General features: G+C 55.6%; 1 protein-coding gene and 1 long non-coding RNA gene across 2 annotated transcripts in view; one reads left to right on the forward strand and one right to left on the reverse strand.

Moving 5' to 3' along the window:
- LOC132671272 (uncharacterized) overlaps positions 1-16,823 on the reverse strand; it is a 68,014-nt gene extending 51,191 nt beyond the window's left edge. Inside the window, exon 1 of the long non-coding RNA XR_009607026.3 lies at positions 16,148-16,823. This is a non-coding gene — a long non-coding RNA (uncharacterized LOC132671272). The remainder of the gene's footprint in view (positions 1-16,147) is intronic.
- A 114-nt stretch (positions 16,824-16,937) lies between these two features.
- On the forward strand, positions 16,938-19,929 carry POU3F1 (POU class 3 homeobox 1). The gene has a single exon (XM_060625656.3). The coding sequence runs from the start codon at positions 17,028-17,030 to the stop codon at positions 18,384-18,386; it is 1,359 nt and encodes a 452-aa protein (XP_060481639.1). The 5' UTR covers positions 16,938-17,027; the 3' UTR covers positions 18,387-19,929.
- The last annotated feature ends 1,753 nt before the right edge of the window (positions 19,930-21,682 follow it).

A 21,682-nucleotide genomic window follows, 5' to 3' on the forward strand; every position in this document is an offset into this window, starting at 1 on the left:
CTTTGCTGGATCACCGTGAGGAGGAAAGAAGGTAGGACGTAGCAGGAGTACAGGGTGAGGGTTGGCTGTTATTGTTTGATATTATTACTTAAAATTGACTGACCCCTGAAGACACTAACTGGGCAGCAGGCACAGTGCCAGGGGCTAATCCTTAGAACCTCAGTGACCTCTCATCTGATCGCTTAGAGACCCAAAGAGGCCAGTCCCTGGCCCCCAGTGACAGACAGAACCGGGGTCAAGGGTATGACCTTGAAGCAGTCGTCACCTCTGAGATAATCCCACTCCCGAGCAGGCATCGCTCCACTGCCTGCAGATGCTACCAAGACTGCTGGGGCATTGCCCAGTCCCCTGAGCCAGGACCCCAAGGATGCGGGAGAAAAGACGCTCGAGCCTAGCCTAGGAACTGGACACCAGAGCCTAGGTCTCCCAAGCCTGGAAGCAGCATGTGGCTTTGGGCCGCCTGCTCGGCCTCGTCTGCAAAGTGAGGGCTTTGCACAACACGGGTTACAGGCATGCTGGATAACACACGAGACCCGTCGCTGACGTAAGGAAGTAACTGCTTGCCTCATGTGTATGCATCTCTTAGACGTGGGCTGTGCAGCCTCACCAACCTACAGGTTCAGATGTTCTACGAGTAACAAAAATAACACGATAGTGAACATTCACGGGCCACCTGTGTGCTAAGTACTTTTATACATCTGTTAGGTCACTTCGCCCTTATCACCCAAGGTCACACAGCTTCTGACTGGCAGGCTGCCATGGAACTAGGCAGTCCAGCTCCAGACCCTTAACCACTATGCTCTCCTGCCTCTCTGATGAGAGCAGACGGGCACCAAAATCATCCTCTTCAAAACTGCTGAGTACCTCCCATGAGCCAGGTGGCAAGTTCCCTGTGGTTTTTCTCCTGGGGCTGGGGAGGGGGTTTCTGCCCAGGATGGAGGTGGCTACCTGGACATCCCCTCCCGCCCCGAGTTTTCCCAGATATACACAGACACCTGCATGCAGAATCCGGCCCTATCTGATGGGGGAGAGGATTAAAACAAAGACAAGGTTACTGGAGAGTGGAGCTGAGCTGAGCCCAGGTTGGAGCCCCGAGCTTAGAATTAGTGCTGCAGGTGAAATTCCCTGGAAATTCTCTGAGACCATGAAATTTGCATGAAGACTTACCGGAATGCACTCTTGAGAACGACAGTAAGACAGGAGCAGCACTCGGCAAAGGGAGAAGCTGATGTGTGATATAGTCGCACCAAAGGGGCCAGGCTCACAAGGAGCTCTGGGACTGGGATGGCCCTTCACAAGCGTCCCAAGGTGAAGCAAGGGGACCTGACCTTTACACACACCCCCCACCAACTGACCAGCCCCAGGAGGCAGGCCACCCCCAGGGAGGGGTCAGAACTTTGGGCAACGTGCCCCTTTTCCACCAAATCATCAACGTCAATCCCCAGAGATAGTTTCAGCTAGCAGTCATCAACAGCCCACATGACCACAGTCAGGCCATCTGGGGACAGGAGAAAGGGGACAAGAGAGAGGCCTCCTGGATAGCTTCTTCCTCCCAGGAGCAATACTGTCACAGCGGCAGGAGCATCAAGTCCTAGCCAGCCAAATCCATAAATAGCCACTGAGCACAGCCAGGGAAGGCTCAGTCACTGGAGGGACGCGGGCCCAGCCGGGGGCTCTGTCTCTAAATCACTCACCACCCCACCTCCATCCCGCAGGTCCCCTCACGGCCAGTCCCCAGGTCCCAGTTTGGCTCTGCAGCTCCCCTCCCCCACTGCTCCCCACAACAGGGCCCATCCCCGCCCCCATCCAAGTCCTTCTCAGCAGGCCATTGTGAGGCTTGAATGAGCTTAAGCAAGTGGAAAAGTTTTGTTCACTGCTGGTGCCATCCACAAGGAAGGGGGCCCTTCATAAGCTCCAAACTTCCTGCCTTTGGAAGAGCTGTTGTTCCCCTGGGCCCACCGCTTTCTTCCCTTGCCTTGGACTTCCCTCCCCTGGCCATTCTCTTCCCAGCCCTTCATACCTTCCTTCTCCCACCTGAGTCTGTCTCTGTCTTTCTGAGTCTCTCTCTCTGTCTCTCTGAACCTCAATCTCTATATCCCTCTGCCTCTCCGAGTCACTCTGTGCTCCTTTGGGTCTTTGTCTCTGGCCCCTCCTGCTGCAGTTTTACCTCCAGCCGGGCCAACTCAACCCCACAGACGTTGGCCGCCCACGTCTGCTGTCTTGGCCAGGCCTGGCAGGGAGGGCGGGGGGGAGGGGGGGGGCGCGATTGGCCTGAACTCTTGGCTCCACAGCAGCTCCTGAGCTCCGAGCTCACCCGGCCACCCCTCTGAGTCCACACTCCGCTCCTCCTTGGCTCCTGCTCTTCCCACATGGCAGCCAGCCCCTGACCCTGCTTCCCAGCCTGTTTGTTTAACTACAGTAGTGTGGAGAGGCTCCACAGCCATACAACTCTACCATTCCTCAAGCTGGGTGCTGGCAAAAGGGGCCAGCGGCTCCTGCAGCAGCCGCAGACAGGCCACCGAGCAGCAAGGCCCCGCCCCTAGAGCAGCACAGCATCCTCTAGGCTGGACCCCGATGAGGGTCACAAGCCCGGCCCGGCAGGGGTAGGAGCGGCGTGCAAGATGCCCATTTCCCCGGGGCCCCAGGGTGCCCAAGCCTGGCAGCTGCTGACACCCCTACAGCCAGGACAGAGCATTTCTGATGGGTTCAATAGAGATGGGAGCCCCACCTCTCAAGGAGCTTCTCTAAGAAGCAGGTGGAGAGAGGAAATACATAAACAGAAGGGTCACGAATGTATAAACACTGAAAAGCTCTCTAACACATGCCCTCGATAAGCATAACTGAACCAGTGACTATGATAGGCATTCAGTCAGCAGTGTGTTAGATAGATGGGTGGGTGGGTGGGTGAGTGGGTGGGTGAGTGGGTGGATGGATGGATGGATGGATGGATGAACAGATGGAGAGACAGGTGAATGGGGGAAGAGGTGGATGGATGGGTGGGTAGATGAACAGGTGGGTGGATGGACAGACAGATAGATGGATGGATAGGTAAGTGGATGGGTGGATAGGTAGACGGGTGGAGTCATGATTTGCAGATTAGCAAGCCCATCATTATAAGACCTCCCTTTCCCTTCATCCCACCCAGAAAACCCCTTTTGCCAGATTTCTTTATTCACCAAAGACTGACTAAGGCACAAGACTCCTCCCTGAATTCAGACTCCTCCTCTGAATTTCCAGTAACTTTTCTATTTCCTCTTCTCTGTCCCTTTTCCTGCAGGAGAGAGTGAGGCAAAAATGGGGCCTAGACCACAGACACAGGTAGGTGGTCAGGAACTAAGAGGCCCACTCTGGCTGAGGCCTATACACTGACTATATTAAGGAAAGGACAGAGGGAACCAGGCAGGGTAACCACCAGCCATGCTGCCTCCAGCACAGTTAGCAAAGCACAGGGAGTGTTTTGGGACAGTGCCATCAGACAGCAGGAATGGAACCTTGTTTTCTCCCTGCCAGGAGCCTCAGCCCCAAGCTGAGACTAGGCTCCCTGAGCAGAGCCCAGAGGACAGGGCTTGAGCTAGTCAGGGGGCTGGAGAGAGCCAGGTGCTAAGCCGTAGAGGGGAGCCGGGAAGATGTGGCTGAGAGCCCCGGGGAGAGGAAGTTCTCAGGCAGGCCAGGCTGGATGGGATTAAGTTAGACACCTCACCCTCTCTAGCTTCAGTCTGCTGGGTAGCTTTGATGTTCTCAGGACCACCCTGCTTCATCCACTGTGAGGATCCTGGTCTTTCCAGGTGGCAGACGTTAGGTGCCCCAATGTGGCTGGGAGATGGAAAGAGGCTGGAGGAATGGAAGGGAGCCCAACAGTCTCCCCAGGCTTCCCCAACTCCTTGTGTTGTTGTGAAGGTTTAACAAATGTAAAATGCTTAGAAAACAGAGCATGTGCTCAATAAGCATTAGCCATCAGCACCTAAGATAGTACCTGGCACAAAGTGGGCACTAAATATTTGTTGAATTAATGTATGAATGAATGTGGACCTGGAAGGCATTATGCTAAGTAAAATAAGTCACACAGAGAAAAACAAAAACCATATGGTCTCACTGTGGAATCTGAAAAACAAAGCAAACGAACAAACAAAACAAAACTCATGAATACAGAGAACAGAAAAGCAGCTGCCGGGGGTGGAGGTGCTGGGGGGTGAACGAAATGGGTGAAGGGGGTAAAGAGGTGTAAGCTTCCAGCTATAAAATAAATAAGTCTTGCAGGTGTAAGGTACAGCACGGTGACTACAGTCAGTAATATTGTAGTATATTGAAAGTTGCCAGAGAGAGTAAATTTTAAAAGTTCTCATCATAAGAAAAAAAAATTGTAACTTTGTATGGTAATGAATGGTAACTAGATATTATGGTGGTCATTTCCCAGTGTATGCAAATATCAAATCATTATGCCATACCATTATACTTAATAATATATATACATACACACATATGTGTGTATATATATGTGTGTATATATATATATAAAGGAAATTTTCTGTATTTCCCTCCCTCAAAAAGAAGCATGAATGAATGAGTGAATCTTGCTCCCGCTTTGCTCCTCTACATCAAACATTGGAAGATACAAATCAATATTGTCTCTATTACTACCAAGGGAGATATACATATGAAGTTCATTCCAACCCCAGGGCCTGTGCCCTTGTCCCTTCTGCCATGAGTGATTTCCATCGCATCTTCACGTGGTTCACGTCCTCATTTGATTCCAATCTCTGCCACTGGAAATGAGAAAGGGCCCTTACCAGTGTCTGCTGATAGAGCTCCCCCACTCCCCAAAGTTGTCTCTCCTTCCTCAGTCGACTCTCACCAAGTACATACACACACACACACACACACACACACACACACACACACACACATCCAGGCAATCCTAACTAGACAAAGTCAGTGTCCCTGCCCAACCCAGAGCTAGAACATGAGCCAATAGGGGCTCTGTTGGGCCTGGCAGATGATCCTCCCATGCACTGGTGACTCTGTGTGTCCATGCATGACAAGGGCTCACCCAACCCACAAAGGAGATCATGCTCTGTCCCCAACCATGCCCACACCCTCCCAATCAGCCTTGGCAAGAACCATGGTAGCATGCAAACAGTAGAGTCCACTGGACCAGGATTTAAGAATCCCTGCTCGGGGCGCCTGGGTGGCTCGGTCGGTTAAGTGTCCGACTTCGGCTCAGGTCATGATCTCGCAGTCTGTGGGTTCGAGCCCCGCGTCGGGCTCTGTGCTGACAGCTCGGAGCCTGGAGCCTGTTTCGGATTCTCTGTCTCCCTCTCTCTCTGCCCCTCCCCTGTTCACGCTCTGTCTCTCTCTGTCTCAAAAATAAATAAGCGTTAAAAAAAAAATTTAAAAAAATAAATAAAAAAAAAGAATCCCTGCTCTACCACTTAAGGGGAACAAAGACACTCTCGTTGAGCACTTACTGTGTGCCAGCCTCTGTGCTAACCTCTCTACACCCTTGAGCTCATTTAACAATTAAGCAAGGTAGGTGTTATCTTTACTTCATACCTGGTTGACGCATAATAAATTGGCTGAGTGGCTAAGTAAACTGGGGCTCTGGAATGAGACAGAGCTGGGTTCAAGTTTGTACTCCTCCACTCACTTGCTGTGTGGCCTTAGGCAAGTCACTACAGCTCTCTGAGTCTCTGCTTCCTCCTCTGTTATGAGGAGATAAGACAGCCACTGCCTTTGATCCTGCTGAGGATCAAAGGAGGTGATGGATGAAAGTGCCGCACGGTGTCAGGCATGCAGCCTTCAATCAAGGCCAGGGCCTGCCCTTGCCTCCTTATCTCACCAGCTCCCCTGCCAAGGTTTGCAGGCTGAGACTGGTCTTCCCCGTGGTGCCAGGCACAGGGCTGGGCACAACCGGCACACACAGAATATTCTTGCTGATGGGCAGATTTTCCCCAGGCCTGGATTGCAGACAGCACTCCCTTTCCTCTCCCGGGAGGCACCCAAGCGGGGGACTCCCGCCCTGGGCCGCACCAGGGGGAGGGACTCTAGAGGGAGGCCCCTTCCTACCTCTGATCCTCTGCTTTGTTTGGAAGCCTTCCACCAGCATGTGTCCTACCCTGAACCCAAGATCCTGCTCTAGCTCCTTGGGTCTGAGTTCCTACCTAGAAAGCTTGGCTGGCACCCCGGCTTCTCCAAGACGGTGGCGACCTACAGGCTCATCAGTCACCCACCCCAGTGTCTGAAGCTCTGACTCTGCCCCAGCCCTTTATCCGGACCCTGCCATACACTGACACGCACCCCCCACTCATACCAGCTGCCCAAACCACCCACTCCAGAACCCTGGGCTCCAGACTGCCCACAACTCAACCCTCCGGCCACCGCCCACCTACCCACGGCTGTCACTTTCACCCCGTCCAATAGCCCACACGTGCACACTCAGAGCCTACAGCCCGTGCCCACTAGCCATGCCCTGCACAGGACCCTGAAGGTTGGTAGAAAAATCACGGAGGCACTTTGACATCAATCAAAGACACTCATAAATAAATATGCGTAAATCACATGCAAACCAAGGTGGGAATTTACATCTTCCATTGCAGAATCAGCATCTCCCAGTTCCAGGGAAGGCTGCCTGCCTCAGTGCTCAGGAGTTTCGGGACAAGAGCCGTCTCATTCTCGAGGTCCACCGAACAATCCCAGATTCATCACCTGAGATTCTCAAACTTCCAAGTTGGGAGTATCCACCACCATTTACTGATCGCCTACCACATGCAGTCGCCCAGACAACTAGCTCCTACAGACGTTAAATGAGATGGCACGTAAAGTGCCTAGACTGGCAGCTGGCACCGAGTAAATACCCACTATATTTGGACTACAACGATTACTACCAACTCTGAGCCTCAGTTTCTTCTGAGTGTTTTGGTGAGGCTGTAATGTATAAACCCAGGTAGAAGCACTTAGCATAATTCTTGCGCATAGTAAGCACTCAATAAATCTTAGCTATTATTATTAAATAGAGTGTGTCTATCCAAACAAATTCTGGAAAGATATAGCCAGTAGGAGTAGTTATGAGGGGGTGAGGCAGAGAGATTAATGGAGGACTTCCACCTTCTGTTTCATATGTTTCTGAGGGAAAGAATTTTTACAAATAAGCTTTTATCATCAGCAAAAACTATAAAGACATTCCCGTTCAGTGGAATAAAAGCTATCAAGGCAAAGAGGCTGTCTTGGGACCATTCACTTCTCAGCTGCCTCCCCATCGTCCTGCCTGTCTCTCTACTCTCCTGGGGACCCCCCTCCCTCGAAACCTGGCAAGTGCCAGGTAGGTTCGACCAGGGGAAACAGTTCGCTTTGGACACGACATTTACATTCATAACCCCTCCCATGACCTCCCCCTGTCCGGCAGGACAAGTGAAGCTAGGAACCCTGGAACTTTTCCACACAAGCTAAGCCAGGCCTTGATTCTCCCACCTGCCCTCAAGGATTGAACCCGGGCAGAGGCCTCCTTGCTTAGATCCAGTCCCATCCCCATGACCCCCAGAGAGGCCATTATGTCTGGATTCACTGTGGCCCCCTGAACTTTGCTGCTCTTCCCTGCTCCTATCTGCGGCCAATGTGCGGGATCTTCAGATCCTGTGCATCTTCACCCATGTCGTGGATAAAGAACATTGGGCAGGACCAGGCCCTTGTCCAGGGTGCCCTGGGCCTATCACCCAGCACCCTGTAGCTTTAGTCGGCTCACCAGGTACAAATAAGAAGATACGCCCTCAGGGCCTCTGGGTGGCTCAGTCCATTGAGTGTCCGACTCCTGATTTTGGCTCAGGTCATAATCCCAGGGTCATGTGATCAGGCCCCGCATCAGACTCTGTGCTGACAAAGTGAGGCCTGCTTGGGATTCTCTCTCTCCTTCTCTCTCTGCCCCTCCCCCGCTCATGCTTGCTCTCTCTCAAAATAAATAAATACATACTTACAAAAACTTTTTTTAAGATTCTCTCTTTCCCTCTGCCCCTCTCCCCTGCTTGCACTCCCTCTCTCTAAAAAAATAATAATAATAAAAATGTTTTTTAAAGATACACCCTCTTCTCTGAAGCCCCCTTCTTCTAAGACTGAAAGCCAGTGTCTACTTCCTTCTGATACTAAAAGCCGGAATCTCCCCTCCAACTCCCCCCACCCCAATTTTAAAAATGAAGGAAATGAGATCGTAGTGGCACAACCATGTGCTCATCGCTCAGCAGCCATTCTTTATTGGTACCACTACAGACCAGGAATTGGGCAGGGTGCTGGAGAGACAGAGCCAACTACCCCCGGGAGCTCACAGTTCCATAGGAGAGACAGACTCACAAAGGGTAATGCATGACCATGCAGGGCTGAAAATGCTAGCACGGAGTGGAAGCAGGGCAGAGGTCATGGTTTCGTCTCGAGTGGGAGCACGAAGCCTTCCCAGAGCGTGAGACCCTTGAACTAGGACTTGAAGAATGCGAGGAGGGAGCATTCCAAGGAGAAGGAACTGCGTGTGCAAAGGTAGGGAGCCATTAGGGCCTGGTGTGGAGGGGAGGGGGGGCAGAAGCTCCGAGCTGCTGGATTCAGAGGATACGCAGAGGCGGGACAGGACTTTGGATGTAACAGTGTGCACGGTAAAGAGAAATGGAAGGCTTCTCGGGAGGCAAGTGACAGGTCCAAGTTGTGTCTTGGGGAAGCATTCTGACTTGACACAACACAGGGGCCAGAGGAAGGGAGACTCATCCTAGACCAGCCATTAGATTTGAGGATTTATCTACTCCCCTTACATATTCTTTTAACATTACTTTCCTGGAGCCACTGAGGTGTACGCTTTGGCTGTCCCTTGAGGTGCTCAGAGCCAGGAGGCCGATGGGCTTACAAATGGAGGTAAACTAAGGCACTCTACCTGAGGGTCCTTTAGAAAGGACAGTAGGGATAGGAGTCTGACGTATACTCTGTTCCCAGCCACAAAGCAAAGTTGAGATTCGAGGGTGATTTTATCTACAATGACAAGTCCACCCCCAGGCTCAGACAGGTATTGTTCCAGACTCGGCAGACATCCCCAAGTCAGACAGATGTCCAGGGCTCAAACAGACATTGCCCCCAGGCCAGGAAGATGTTGCACCAGGCCCGGACAGATGCTGTACCAAGTTCAGACACATGTCCTGGGCCCCGACAGAAGCTATCCCCGGGCCAGATAATGTGCTGGGCTCAGCCAGGTGTCCCAGCCTCAAACAGATGTTGTCTCTAGCCCAGGCAGATGCTACCCTAAGCTCAGACAGATGTCTGCCACCAGAGATACATAAAGATGCTAAGAGGTCCCTAGGAAAATATAATTCCTAAATCCTCCTTTGCCACTCCCCCCCCCTCCACCTGCTACCCTCAAGAAAGCTGAGAAAGGCCAGCACTGAGCCCAGCCAACTCTCTCCAGAGCCCCCAACTTGTAACGGCCAAGAAGCCCTATCATCCTGTCCCTCCCTCTGGCTCCAGGCTAGTCTGCTACACAGAAGGGAGAAAGGCACGTAGAGTGGGGTGATGAATGAGGCACAGGCACAGGAGTACAGGGCACCTGTCCCATCTGTGGTGTGGCAGACAGTAATGCCTGGGCTACCCGAGCTGACCTCAGGGAGAGGGGGCTGGGGAGTTAAAGGAAGGAGTGGGTTGATGTAAGGACCAGGCCCACTAAGTCTTACTTCTAACCAACGCTCTGGGACCGGCTGGAGGGAAGAGGCCCTGTGACCTCATCCGCAAATTCCCATCTCTGCCCAACACCCTAAAAACGTCGTTACTCAGTCATTTGAGGGTAATTACTTCTCCAAAGCTGGACAGCATTAGGCTAGGGAAAGAGGAATAAGGAGGCCGGCCCCAGTGTGGGCACAAAGTGGAAGATAGTTCCATTCATCAGCTTGGCTGGAAGAATGACCCCCCACTCCCAACCCCCCCTTCTCTAGGAGCCTTCACAGGGGCAGCCAGGATCCAGAAGGAAAAAGACCTTTCCCCTCACAACCACACAGCTATTGTCAGGAGCTAGAATTGTATGGACGGCTGTTGTGCAGAAGTTGGGGTTCAGAAACCGTGGAGTGCTGAATGTTCCCGGTCTGTGGGTGGAGGAGGGAGCTGCTAGCGGTGGGATGGGGGGGAGGGGTTTTAGTGAGAGCCTTACAGCCCCATCTGTGCTGAGGGGCCTCCCTACTGGTCTAAGTCTCTTACAGAGAAGAGCTAGGGAGGCAGCAGTTCATGAATATGTAAATTAACCTTGAGCCACGCCCCCAGCAGGTGAAGGTGGGACCTTCCTTCCAGCTCTACCTACTGCCCCTGAAAAGCTACCTGGAAGCTGAGAAAGGTGAATTGGGTCTTTAAAACCCCTGTCAAACAGAAACACGTTCTGACACAATGACCAACACTGATGCACACACATCAACACAAACCAAGCACCAGCACCCTAACCCAACTACACAAACACTTTAGGGAAATGTATAAGGTACAAACACGGATTCACGCGAGCACACTGATATACAGTCACCATATACACAAGCCCAGCAAGCCCAACACACTATTGCAAATGCTGTACCACACACAAACACAAGGGAATCCCCCCTTCCTTCCCTGCACCCTACCCAAGCTGCCCACTCCCCACCTTCAGTCAGGGCACCAAGTCAACACCAGGCCCGGGAAACCACCTCACTCTTCTACTGAAGGTGACAAGGACTTAAATTATCATTCACTGCTCCCACCCCACCCTGCGGTGGTGAATTTTGCAGCCATCCAGATAAAAAGTGTGTTTAAGAAAGAAAGAAAGAGAGGAAGGAAGAAAGAAAGAAAGAAAGAAAGAAAGAAAGAAAGAAAGAAAGAAAAAGAAACTCAAACCCAGCCCCAGCCTTTCAGAGTGATTAATCCCTGCTAATGATTTACCGATTTGCAGAGAGCATGTTCTGCATAACCGGATGGTGGGCATTAACACCAGCTCAGAGGCTGCCATTCTGCTAAAAATGAAAGTCAATTTTAAGAGCAATTGGCCACCCCTAATTTGAATATTCTACAGATGCACTGGGAGGACCCCCCACCCCCACCCATAGACTTAGGGGCTGAGGCAGGGGAAAGAATGCAAAGACAGATTCATCCCTAAGAGATATTTCACCTTCCATCCCTCCTGCCTTTCACCAAGACTGAGAAATAGGGAGCCTTAGATTCAATAGGTGAGTCTGCTTCCTCCTCCTCTGCCACAGGCAGCAATGCCCTTCCCACCCCTCTACTCCCCAACACCAGGCTTTTGCCAGCACAGGCAGGACAGAAGGGATAGGACACCTGGAGGGGCTGAGTTTAGAGGGGAAGATGTGGGGGCTTGACAGCTCAGAACAGTGATCACATCCCATATGGGACAGCTTTTTGGATGGTGGTGAACACTATGAATCTGTCCAGCTGGCACCAGTCAGCACGGAGGCAATGGATGGACACGATGACCCTGGCACTGCCCCAGGTCAGAATCTGTGACAGCAGGACCCTGCCAGACTCTTTCAATCAAAAACACATTGCAGCCCAGAAAAGAGCAGGGTGTGGGTGTGGTCACTCCTGACACGGCTTAGCAGGAACTGGCTGGGGAGCAGGCAGCTTCCACTCCCGTCCATAGAGCTTCTTGCTCACCCCAGGCAGCCCAGGAGAAAAAGCAAACCACACTTTCCAAACTTCCAGCGGGGCAGTGGTCTCATCTCGCCTCCATAAGCCACCCAACAGGGACCACCCTGCCCAGTTTACAGATGAGGATGCTGAGGCTGAGTCTCGTCCAATGTCATCCAGCAGACCTGAGTCTGAGCTAAGATGGAACCCTGGACACTCTGAAAATGCGGGATCCAGGGTGAGAGGGGAAAACTGGCAGAAGGGAAAGGGAGCAGCTGTGAGTGCTGGCCAAGTCCTGTCCCCCTACCCCTAGCCCGGCCACCTCAGCAAAACCTCAAAGCTCATGCACTGCACACAGAAGGGTGTCCTCAGACACTAACTCCCCCAGTAGCCCAGATCTGCCTTTCCTTAGCTCTTTTCAGCACTCATGACTTCCAGTGAGGAACCCAGGGGGAGCGTCCTGGAGCCTGTGTTCCCCCAGCAGTGAGAGGCCTTGGGTCTGCAGACACACCTGCTCTCAGGGCTTCTTGGACTCCCAAGCACCCACCGACCAGACTGAGAAGACACAGCGCAGGGGCTCAGAGTCCAAGGGGGAAAGCAGCCAGACCCACCTGCCCCCTCTTCCTCCTTCCCAGATCTTGTTCCGTGTGCCGGCTCACCAGCCTGGGATGTGTGTCTGGGATATCACAGTGCATATGTGGCCACAAAGGTGCTGATGGTGAGTGTGGCTGTCTTCTAGAGGCCGTGTCTGACTCTCTCGGGCGGAAGCACGAATGTAGATTACAGAGTTTGCGTCTGCGACTCAGGGCTTTGCAGAAAGACCGTGTGGGGTTGGAGTTCATCCCTTCGGAGCTTCCCCCCACCCCCTGCGCCCCCCCTCCCTGCAGCCCCCTCCGGCTGTGAGACCCCCCACAGTGAGGGCCCCATCTGCTGGAGGCTCGGTGACCTGTGTCAAATGAGCAGGCGCTCAGTCACACTCCAGAGCCTGGAGGAGACCGCACCACTCTGGGAAAGCCCAGCAGCTCCTAGCCCCGGGGGCGGGCTGAGCAGGGGCCCCGCTGGGGAGGGAGGCCCCAGAGCCTCTGAAACTGGCGGCGGCCTGGCTGGGAGCTGCCCTCCACAGACAAGGAAATTGGGGGGGGGGGGGGGAAATAGGAAAAGAAAGGGCTTCCCTGCTTCCTTGGGACTAGCACTGCTGCTGACGGGCATGAGCCAAACTCTGAGCAGGGCATGGGCCCTCCTCCAGCTTCTGATCCCTTGTGCGGGATATATTAGTTCCATAGGGTGTGGGTGTATGCATTAGCCTGTCTGCGTGATAGGCGGGGTTCGCCTCTTTGTATCTGTGCATTGGTGGGGAGAGTGTGCATGTGTCTGTGCGTTCATGTTTGCGAACACCAGGGTGTGCCTGTTTGTGTGAACTGGCATGCCAGAGGAGAGTGTCCATGCTTGTGACCCCAGGGGCCTGCAGGTCTCCTGTATTTCGCGTCACCGAAGGGATGCCTACCTGAGCCTCCCTGAGCCTATGTGCAGGTTTTATGCATGTTTCCTTTTAGACACACGCCTGTATTTATCACTGTGTGTCTGTTTGTGCGACTGTGAATTCCGACCCAACAGGATGACTCCCTGTGTCCCTATTGTGAATCTGTTATGTTCATCCCTAAGCTAAACTGCACGTGTGTACCTGTGTGTTATGTGTATGAACGCATGTCTGTTCACACGCCTCAACCATTCAGCGCCTACATGGGTTCAGGTAGGTGTCTGACTTCTGTCTCCCAATTTTTCCCCAGGCCCTGGGAGGGCAGGGCTCCTGGAGGAGAGGGACTGTTTAACTGCAGGCATCTCTGCCAATGGGCATGTCAGAGTCCCCAGAGTTCTACACAGTATCTCCAGGAGCAAACACAAGGAGGATGTCGACACTTCTGGCAGAAGCCTAACTCTCAAATACAAGAAAATTTTGACTCCAGACCAAACCCATACATTGTAGAGGCTCTAAAACTTTCAAAACAGAGACGGGACTGTTACCCTGCCCTAGTCCACACGGCTCGCCCCAAGGCAGTATCTAACACTAGAGCTTCAGGGCAGGCCTAAGAAGCAGACAGTCCTGTCCCCATTTTAAGATGAATAAACCGAGGCTGTGACAGGCGAAGCAGCTAGCACAAAGTCACCGGGCTGCTAGTGGGGGAGTAGGAGACGGGATCAGGACTGAGACTTGCTGGCTGACAAGCTGGTAACCTCGGAGCCCGGCTTTGCTGCAGACACCCCTCAATTCAGCACACACATGGGAACTGGGCTTCAGAAGCCCCAGATGGTCCAGGCCTGCCCTCCCCAACCTCCGCTCCCCAGAGAGCTACCAGAGATGGGGCCAGGGGGCTCTCTCTGCTGCGACAGCCAAAACCACTGTCCCCACAGGTGTCCTCCCCCATCAAACAGCAATAGGAGCACAATGAGAAGAAGGACCTCTGTAGATTCTGCACCCCTCGGACAAGTTCAGTTTCTTCATCTCTGCCCTAGGGATAACAATCTCAGGGCCCCTCCACAGGGCTGGGAGGTGCAGGTGAACGTGAATGAATGTAAAAGCACTTGATAGGGGCACCTAGGTGGCTCAGTGGGTTAAGCATCTGACCATGATCTCAGGTCATGATTTCACAGTTTGTGGTTTCGAGCCCCACGTCGGGCTCTGTGCTGACAGCTCAGAGACTGGAGCCTACTTCGGATTCTGTCTCCCTCTCTCCCTGCCCCTCCCCACTCGTGCTCTGTCTCTCTTACTCAAAAATAAGTAAACATTAAAAAAAATTTTTTTAAGCACTTGATAAAGCACTGTGCCCATGGGTCACTGTTCTTCAAGTCTCAGTGGCGATTCAAAGGCCAGACACTGTAACACCTGACCACTGTCCAGACACTTCCCTTCCTCCAACAGGAACAGAGAGATTCACAGATTCTGATCATCACAGCTGGAAGGCACTGAGAGGTTAGCTGGTCCAAACCTCCACAATACCACTTGATGGGTAAGGAAACTGAGATTTGATTAGGGAAGGAGAGTAACATGCCTGATCGTTGGGCACTCACAATAGAAACAACCAGAGTAAAAGCCCTTCCTGAGAGTTTTTCACCCCCATTGTCTCAGACTACCATCTGACTTCCCTCAGTGAGACAGGTGGGCTGCCTATGGTACTGTTACTCCCAATTTACAGGGAAGAAAACCAAGAACTACAGGGATTGGACCAGAGTTATTCTCGCCCAGGAAGATGGTGGCAGGTCCAGGTAGGAAGCCCAGGCTTCAATGTCATGCTGGCCTTGGTTAGGGCTGGCATAAGAGTAGCCTTCACTACAGAACTCCCACCTTGGCCCTAACTCCTAGACTTGGAGGAGGGGCCAGGAAGTCAAGTGTTTTATGATCTTATGAAGGAGGGGTGGCTCAAGGTGACCACTTCTTGGGCCAGAGTCTAGGAAAGCCAAGCATCCCCAGCTGGATTCAGACAGAGCTCCATCACAGCTCTTGAAGCAAGGGTGGTACCCAAGATGACTGCTCAGGACAGTGGCCAATGGCCAGACAAGGGCCTTGCCTTGTCCCACTCTATCCCCTGAGGGCTAGCCAGAGGCTGGTCTAGGGCATTCAAGGCCTGGATGAACATAGTCTGTGCCCAGGACGACCCTTATCACTGCGGCCTCTGCCCCAGCTACCCCAAGGACCATTCCCAATGCAGCTGCTATCTGAGCCCCCATCACCCTTATTTACTCACTGAGGCTCTATTCTGCAGTTCTAAATTCCCCAGTAGGGTCTAGGTGGGCCCCTAGCTCAGTTCTGTGATCTGGGACCCCAGGGCCCTGGAATCTGTGGATCCACCGGAGGCAAGGGGCGGGGGGGGGGGGGGGGGGGCGGGCGGCGGTGAGCTGTCAGCTGGGAGACTCCCTGGGACCCAAACCTCAGTGCAGAAAAGAGATGGAGACTGCAGCTCACTCCACTTGGCCTCCAGCCCAGTGTTGGTCTTAGAGGCACAGAGTAGCTGCACTGAGGTCCACGTCCACTCAGGATCTTTCAAGGAGCCCTCAAAGAGCTGGGGAGATGAGGAGATCCCCACACTGTACACCTCACCCCTCTAACAAGACTTCTTGGATCTCAATTCCCTTTTCGGCAGCCCAGGCAAGTCCGTTAAATTCCAGCCCGGACTCCATGCGAGGCTGGACAGCTCCCGGCCTGCACGCGGCATTTCTGAAGTGCCAGCCGCCCTTCCCCAAGTCCATGCCACTCCTCACCTGGAGCAAGTTTCGCGTCCGCGAGTGACCCCGTCATGACCCCGACCAATGAGCCGGTCACGCAGAGAGACGAAGCGAGGAGGCGGCAGCCGCATGGGACAGATACCCGTGGGCGCAGTACGTCCACCACCCCCGTCGGCGGCGTTTTCGCCGGAGCTTCGGTCTCTACCTCAAGGTCCTCTCACTCTGGAAGCCCGGAACGCGGCCTGGATACGGGAGCTCCCGCCTTCCCGAAGCATCGCTGCCGCCGGCCATGCGGACCCCGAGCCGCCCGCGCCGTACTCACCTGGTCCGCGGAGTCCGGAAGAAGGGGAACCCGCACGAGGAGGGAAGCCAGGGCCGGTCCGACTCTACCCGCACCCGACGCGCTCTCGGGGCCGCGTAGGTCGGCGGAGTTGCGACGCTGGGTCTAGAAGAAGAGGGAAAACGAGACGGGCCGGGGAGGCGCGCAGAGGAGAGCTCTGTGCCGGCTGAAGCCGCGGGAGGCAAGGCGGCCGAGGTGAGCAGTCGCGCCGGAACCGAGCCGGGACCCGCGCCGCCTCCGGCTCGCAGCCGCCGAGACCCGCGGGAATCCCGGCCCGCCGGCAGCGGCACTGCGGAGGGAGGAGCGCGGGGCTGAGCTGCTTCTCGGAGCCTGAGCGCCTCCCGGAGCCCGCAATCCCCGCCGCCGCCTCTTGGCCGCCCGGGCAGGAGACGGGCGGGAATTCAGTTCGCGTGGAGTGTGGGACCTGCCGGGCTCCGAGTCTCCTGCACCGGGGGTAAGCGGGGGCCCACGCAGCCAGGACGAGAGGGGGTGCGGTCCCAGTGCCACCCCCGCGCCACTCCCCACGTGGCGGCCGCGCCCCCGGGGCGTGAGTATGTAAGCGGACCGTAGGGGGGCCGTGAATGAAGCCCCAGCGGCCAATCAGCACGGCCGGCGCGCGGGACCCCGGGAGCGAGGCCCAATGGCGAGCTCTGGGCGGCCGGGCCGGGCGGCAGGCGGACGCGGGGGGCGGGGGCCGTGGCCGGGGGGCGGGAGGCGGCTCCGCGGGCAGCCAATGGGCGGCGGGTGGGGTGGGGCTCCGGAGCGCCGAGCGGGTCGGGGCTTTAAGCCGGCGGAGCGCGGCGGCGGGGCCCGCAGACGGAGCGGAGCGGCGGCGGCGGCGCGGCGCTGGGCGCGGGGCGGCATGGCCACCACCGCGCAGTACCTGCCGCGGGGCCCCGGCGGCGGAGCCGGGGGCACAGGACCGCTTATGCACCCGGACGCCGCGGCGGCAGCTGCGGCGGCGGCGGCCGCCGAGCGGCTGCACGCGGGGGCCGCGTACCGCGAAGTGCAGAAGCTGATGCACCACGAGTGGCTGGGCGCGGGCGCGGGCCACCCTGTGGGCCTAGCGCACCCCCAGTGGCTACCCACGGGAGGAGGCGGCGGCGGCGACTGGGCCGGGGGCCCGCACCTGGAACACGGCAAGGCGGGCGGCGGCAGTACCGGCCGAGCCGACGACGGCGGCGGCGGCGGAGGAGGTTTCCACGCGCGCCTGGTGCATCAGGGGGCGGCCCACGCGGGCGCGGCATGGGCACAGGGCGGCACGGCGCACCACTTGGGCCCGGCCATGTCGCCGTCCCCAGGAGCTGGCGGGGGCCACCAGCCCCAGCCGCTCGGGCTGTACGCGCAGGCGGCCTACCCGGGGGGCGGCGGCGGCGGCCTGGCCGGGATGCTGGCGGCGGGCGGCGGCGGCGCGGGGCCCGGCCTGCACCACGCGCTGCACGAGGACGGCCACGAGGCTCAGCTGGAGCCGTCGCCTCCGCCGCACCTGGGCGCCCACGGACACGCACACGGACATGCACACGCGGGCGGCCTGCACGCGGCGGCGGCGCACCTGCACCCAGGCGCGGGCGGCGGTGGCTCGTCGGTGGGCGAGCACTCGGACGAGGACGCGCCCAGTTCGGACGACCTGGAGCAGTTCGCCAAGCAGTTCAAGCAGCGGCGCATCAAGCTGGGCTTCACGCAGGCCGATGTGGGGCTGGCGCTGGGCACGCTGTACGGTAACGTGTTCTCGCAGACCACCATCTGCCGCTTCGAGGCCCTGCAGCTGAGCTTCAAGAACATGTGCAAGCTCAAGCCGCTGCTCAACAAGTGGCTGGAGGAGACCGACTCGTCCAGCGGCAGCCCCACCAACCTGGACAAGATTGCGGCGCAGGGCCGCAAGCGCAAGAAGCGCACGTCCATCGAGGTGGGGGTCAAAGGCGCACTCGAGAGCCACTTTCTCAAGTGCCCCAAGCCCTCGGCGCACGAGATCACCGGCCTGGCTGACAGCCTGCAGCTGGAGAAGGAGGTGGTGCGCGTCTGGTTCTGCAACCGGCGGCAGAAGGAGAAGCGCATGACCCCGGCGGCCGGGGCCGGCCACCCGCCCATGGACGACGTTTACGCACCGGGCGAGCTGGGGCCGGGCGGGGGCGGTGCGTCGCCGCCCTCGGCGCCCCCGCCGCCCCCGCCGGCCGCACTGCACCACCACCACCACCACACACTGCCCGGCTCGGTGCAGTGACCCCGCGGGCCGGGCCCCCGCCGGCGCGCGGCGAGGCGCCGCGCGGCCTGAACTCTTTTTGTTCGGTTGCTTTGGATTTTACAAAAAGCCCAGAAACTTTCGAACAAAACCAAACACCCGGATGACCCTCTCTGGCGAGCGGCGAAGACGGCCGATAGGCTGCGTCGCCCGAGCCCCGGGAGAGAGGAGCCGGAGATCCGAAACGCGCCAACTCACCGGGCATCCTGCCCGCCGCCTGCTCCCCGCCCCCATCCCCTCGACGACCCCCGCCCCTGCCCCCCCGGGCTGTTCGGGGCCGGATCCCGGCAGCGGCCTCCCCACAGCGACAGGTAACGCGGTACGGGGTTAGGGATTCCCCGGGAGAGAGGACGAAGAGAGGAGGGTGCCCTGTCCCTCTCCCCGGCGCGGACTCCCGAGCCTGCGGGTTGAGGGTGGGGGACTGTCACTTTATTCGCTCCACGCCTCTTCTCTCTCATAAGGATGCGCCCCACCTCCCCCCCTCCCCTTACCCTTCCTCCGGGCTTGGTTTTTTACGGTTTTTATTTATTCACGGAGCCTCTCGGCTCCTGGGGTCCTTCTAACTCCGCCCGCGCCCTTAATTTAAATCGCTGTATACTGTATTTATCGGGGCCCCGGAGGGGAGGCCGCGAGAGCCGCGTCTGTGTATAAAAGCAGGAAATAGCCAAAGCTTTAATCTAGCCTAATTTATTTTTTCCCCTTACCTTCCCCTGCCCTACCCCCAAAAAGCAAAACAAAAACAAACAAAAAAAAAAAAACTAACAAAAAAGATTCGAGTGTTCATTTTTTCGTTTCGTTTTATCCGAGCTGCGATTCGGTTCCCGGCCACGCGGGAGGGGTCTGCGCTCCCACAACATAGTCCATGGGAAGAGGCTTCTGCCCCGCTGCAGACTGACCGCTGCACAGCAGGGCCCCCGCTCCCCGCGGGGCCCTGCCCTCCTGGCCACAAACAAACGAAACTTGACAAAGTTGGAGATATTTTTGGACCAGCTGTAGAAATAAGCCGTACCCTGAGAACCTTCTGCCTGATTCCCTGCAGCTTCCGCCTGCTCCCTTTCCAGCCCCACCTGGGATGCGGGATGCTGGGCGGCCAGGAGAGAAATCCCCAAGTTTGGGGTGAGGTGGGAACCATGTAAATATGTGAGATATGTACACACTGGCGGGGAGAAGAAACATTTTGTGCTTGGTTTTTATTTTTGGTTTTCCGGGTTGCCCTCCATCCCCATCCTAAAGGATTTTGTACACCGAATAATCCGAAAAAAAAAAAATATTTTAATATGATTTCCAAATTTCTGACCCATCTCTATTTATTTTCTGGATGTGTTTGGAGCTTCCCCCCTTCTCCATTTCTTGTTCTGTTTGTTACAGTTTGGATTTAAATTTTGTTATTTTATTTTTATTATTTTTTGGAACAATGTTTGGTGCATTCTTTGTATCTTTATTGCAAAAAAAAAATAATGTAGACTGGGAAGTTCCCTTTATATTTATGTTATAGTAAATATTTTATTACTCACATAAACATGTACCCCAGGGCTGTGTCCTGTCCTTTTTACTACGAGGGTTGGGTTGGTTTGCGGGTAAAGCGTTGGGATACCCTAGCTAACCTCTCCTAAAGTTCCGGCCACACTATCTTGGAGCAAGGTGACCACGCAGACCTTCTCTCAGGCCAGTATGAGGACTGCCTGTTACTTGGGCAACAGTTGGGCCCCTGCCTTTAGGCGAGTGAGTTTTAGGGAAGATGAAGCTGCCTCGTGTCCCCTCCTGTAAACAAGACTATCCTGAGACCAGACCAGGACCTACGACACTGCAGACACCACACTGATTTCGGGACAGCCATTCCCCAGGCACAACTGCTTCTCAGCCAAGGAAGAATTGCCTGTCTCACGTGGACCACCAGCCTGGCATCTTTGTGTTCCCCACCCAAGACCCCAGACCCTGACTTTGGTCTCCCTTTGCTTTCGTGTGTGGCATCCAGGCCAGCTTTACTCTCCCAGGTCATGGGGCAGTCGGAAGCAGGGTCAGGCCCCACCAGCCCACCCCAGCTGGCTCTCCACCCACAGAACAAATGGTGCCTGAACCTACCTGGATCCACTGGGAGTTCTAACAGCTTCCACAGTGGTCCTGCGGGAATTAAGTGGGCCTGGGGAGGGAGTCCTGCCTGTTTGCTTAGGCAAAGCCAGTCCTACTTGTCTGCAAACAAACCACCTGCCCCAGCTTCTCTGGTGGAGGAATGAGAGCAAAAACAATTGTGCCACCAGAAGGCCCTTCCATCTCTCCAGGGATGGGTCCCTAAGGAAACCCCCCTTCCCCCACTCAGGGAGTGATGCCTATGCCTGTGGGAAGACTCAACAGTGGTACAGCCATGTACCTGGGGGGAAAGATGCAGTCTCAGACATCTCCCCATTCAAGCTCTCAGCAGCAAATGTCTCCCCACCACCTCCTCAAAGTCATGATGGTGGGGGAAGATCTGGATTCCAGGGCCAGGGCTCAAGGTTACCTGTATCCCAGTCAAGATTCTCTTTTTCCTTTAAAACAACTTTTAAAGATACGCATAAAACATGGATTCAGTTTTCTCAGGAGGAACTAAATGAGGTTTCTCTTACTCTTCATGGACACAAAACCTGAAGCAGCACAAGCACTGGACAGGGTTGGGGGGTGGGGATAAGTTGTGTCCCTAGTGAGCGTGTATGCATGGCCCCCTCCTGCCAGGGAAGCTGCCCAAGCTCAGGGGCTGGGAGAGGCCTTGGCTCCAGCCGACGCATCTTGGGCACCCAGAGAGGTGTTCCCAGGCCGCCAGTTCAGCGGTACCTGGCTAGGCTGAGGCTTTAGGATGATGGTACCATGCTGAGAGTCCCTGGTGACTTTCTGGGCTCTGACCCTCAATCTCAGGAGGAATTGTCTCTGCAAGTACACAGGCCGCCAAGATTTTTCCAAGGCTCAGCCTCTCACTGCTGGTTTCTTTTTCCTCCCTTCTTCAGTGCAGCCTAGTGGGCAATTAGCCCTGTAATTCGCGCCCGTGTCCCAGCCATTGCCTGTGCTGGTGGGCCCAGTGAGCCTTCTCAACGCTTAAAGACGAGGCCGGGAATGCAACAGCCAGGTGACAGCATGGCCTCCATTTCCTGCTCCACTAAGTGGAGAACTTTGAATCAGCCCCATACTCCCCCACACTCTCTCCTCATTCCTCCATTCCTGGATTTGTCCCAGCCTCGGGGCCCTGAAATGGAAGCAAATGAAGCTCAGAGCTCCCTGCCGCCTGCACCGCCCTGAGCCTCAGCAGG

The sequence above is a fragment of the Panthera onca genome, chromosome C1, assembly GCF_046562875.1.
Source record: "Panthera onca isolate mPanOnc1 chromosome C1, mPanOnc1 haplotype 2, whole genome shotgun sequence".
Taxonomy (NCBI): Eukaryota; Metazoa; Chordata; class Mammalia; order Carnivora; family Felidae; genus Panthera; species Panthera onca.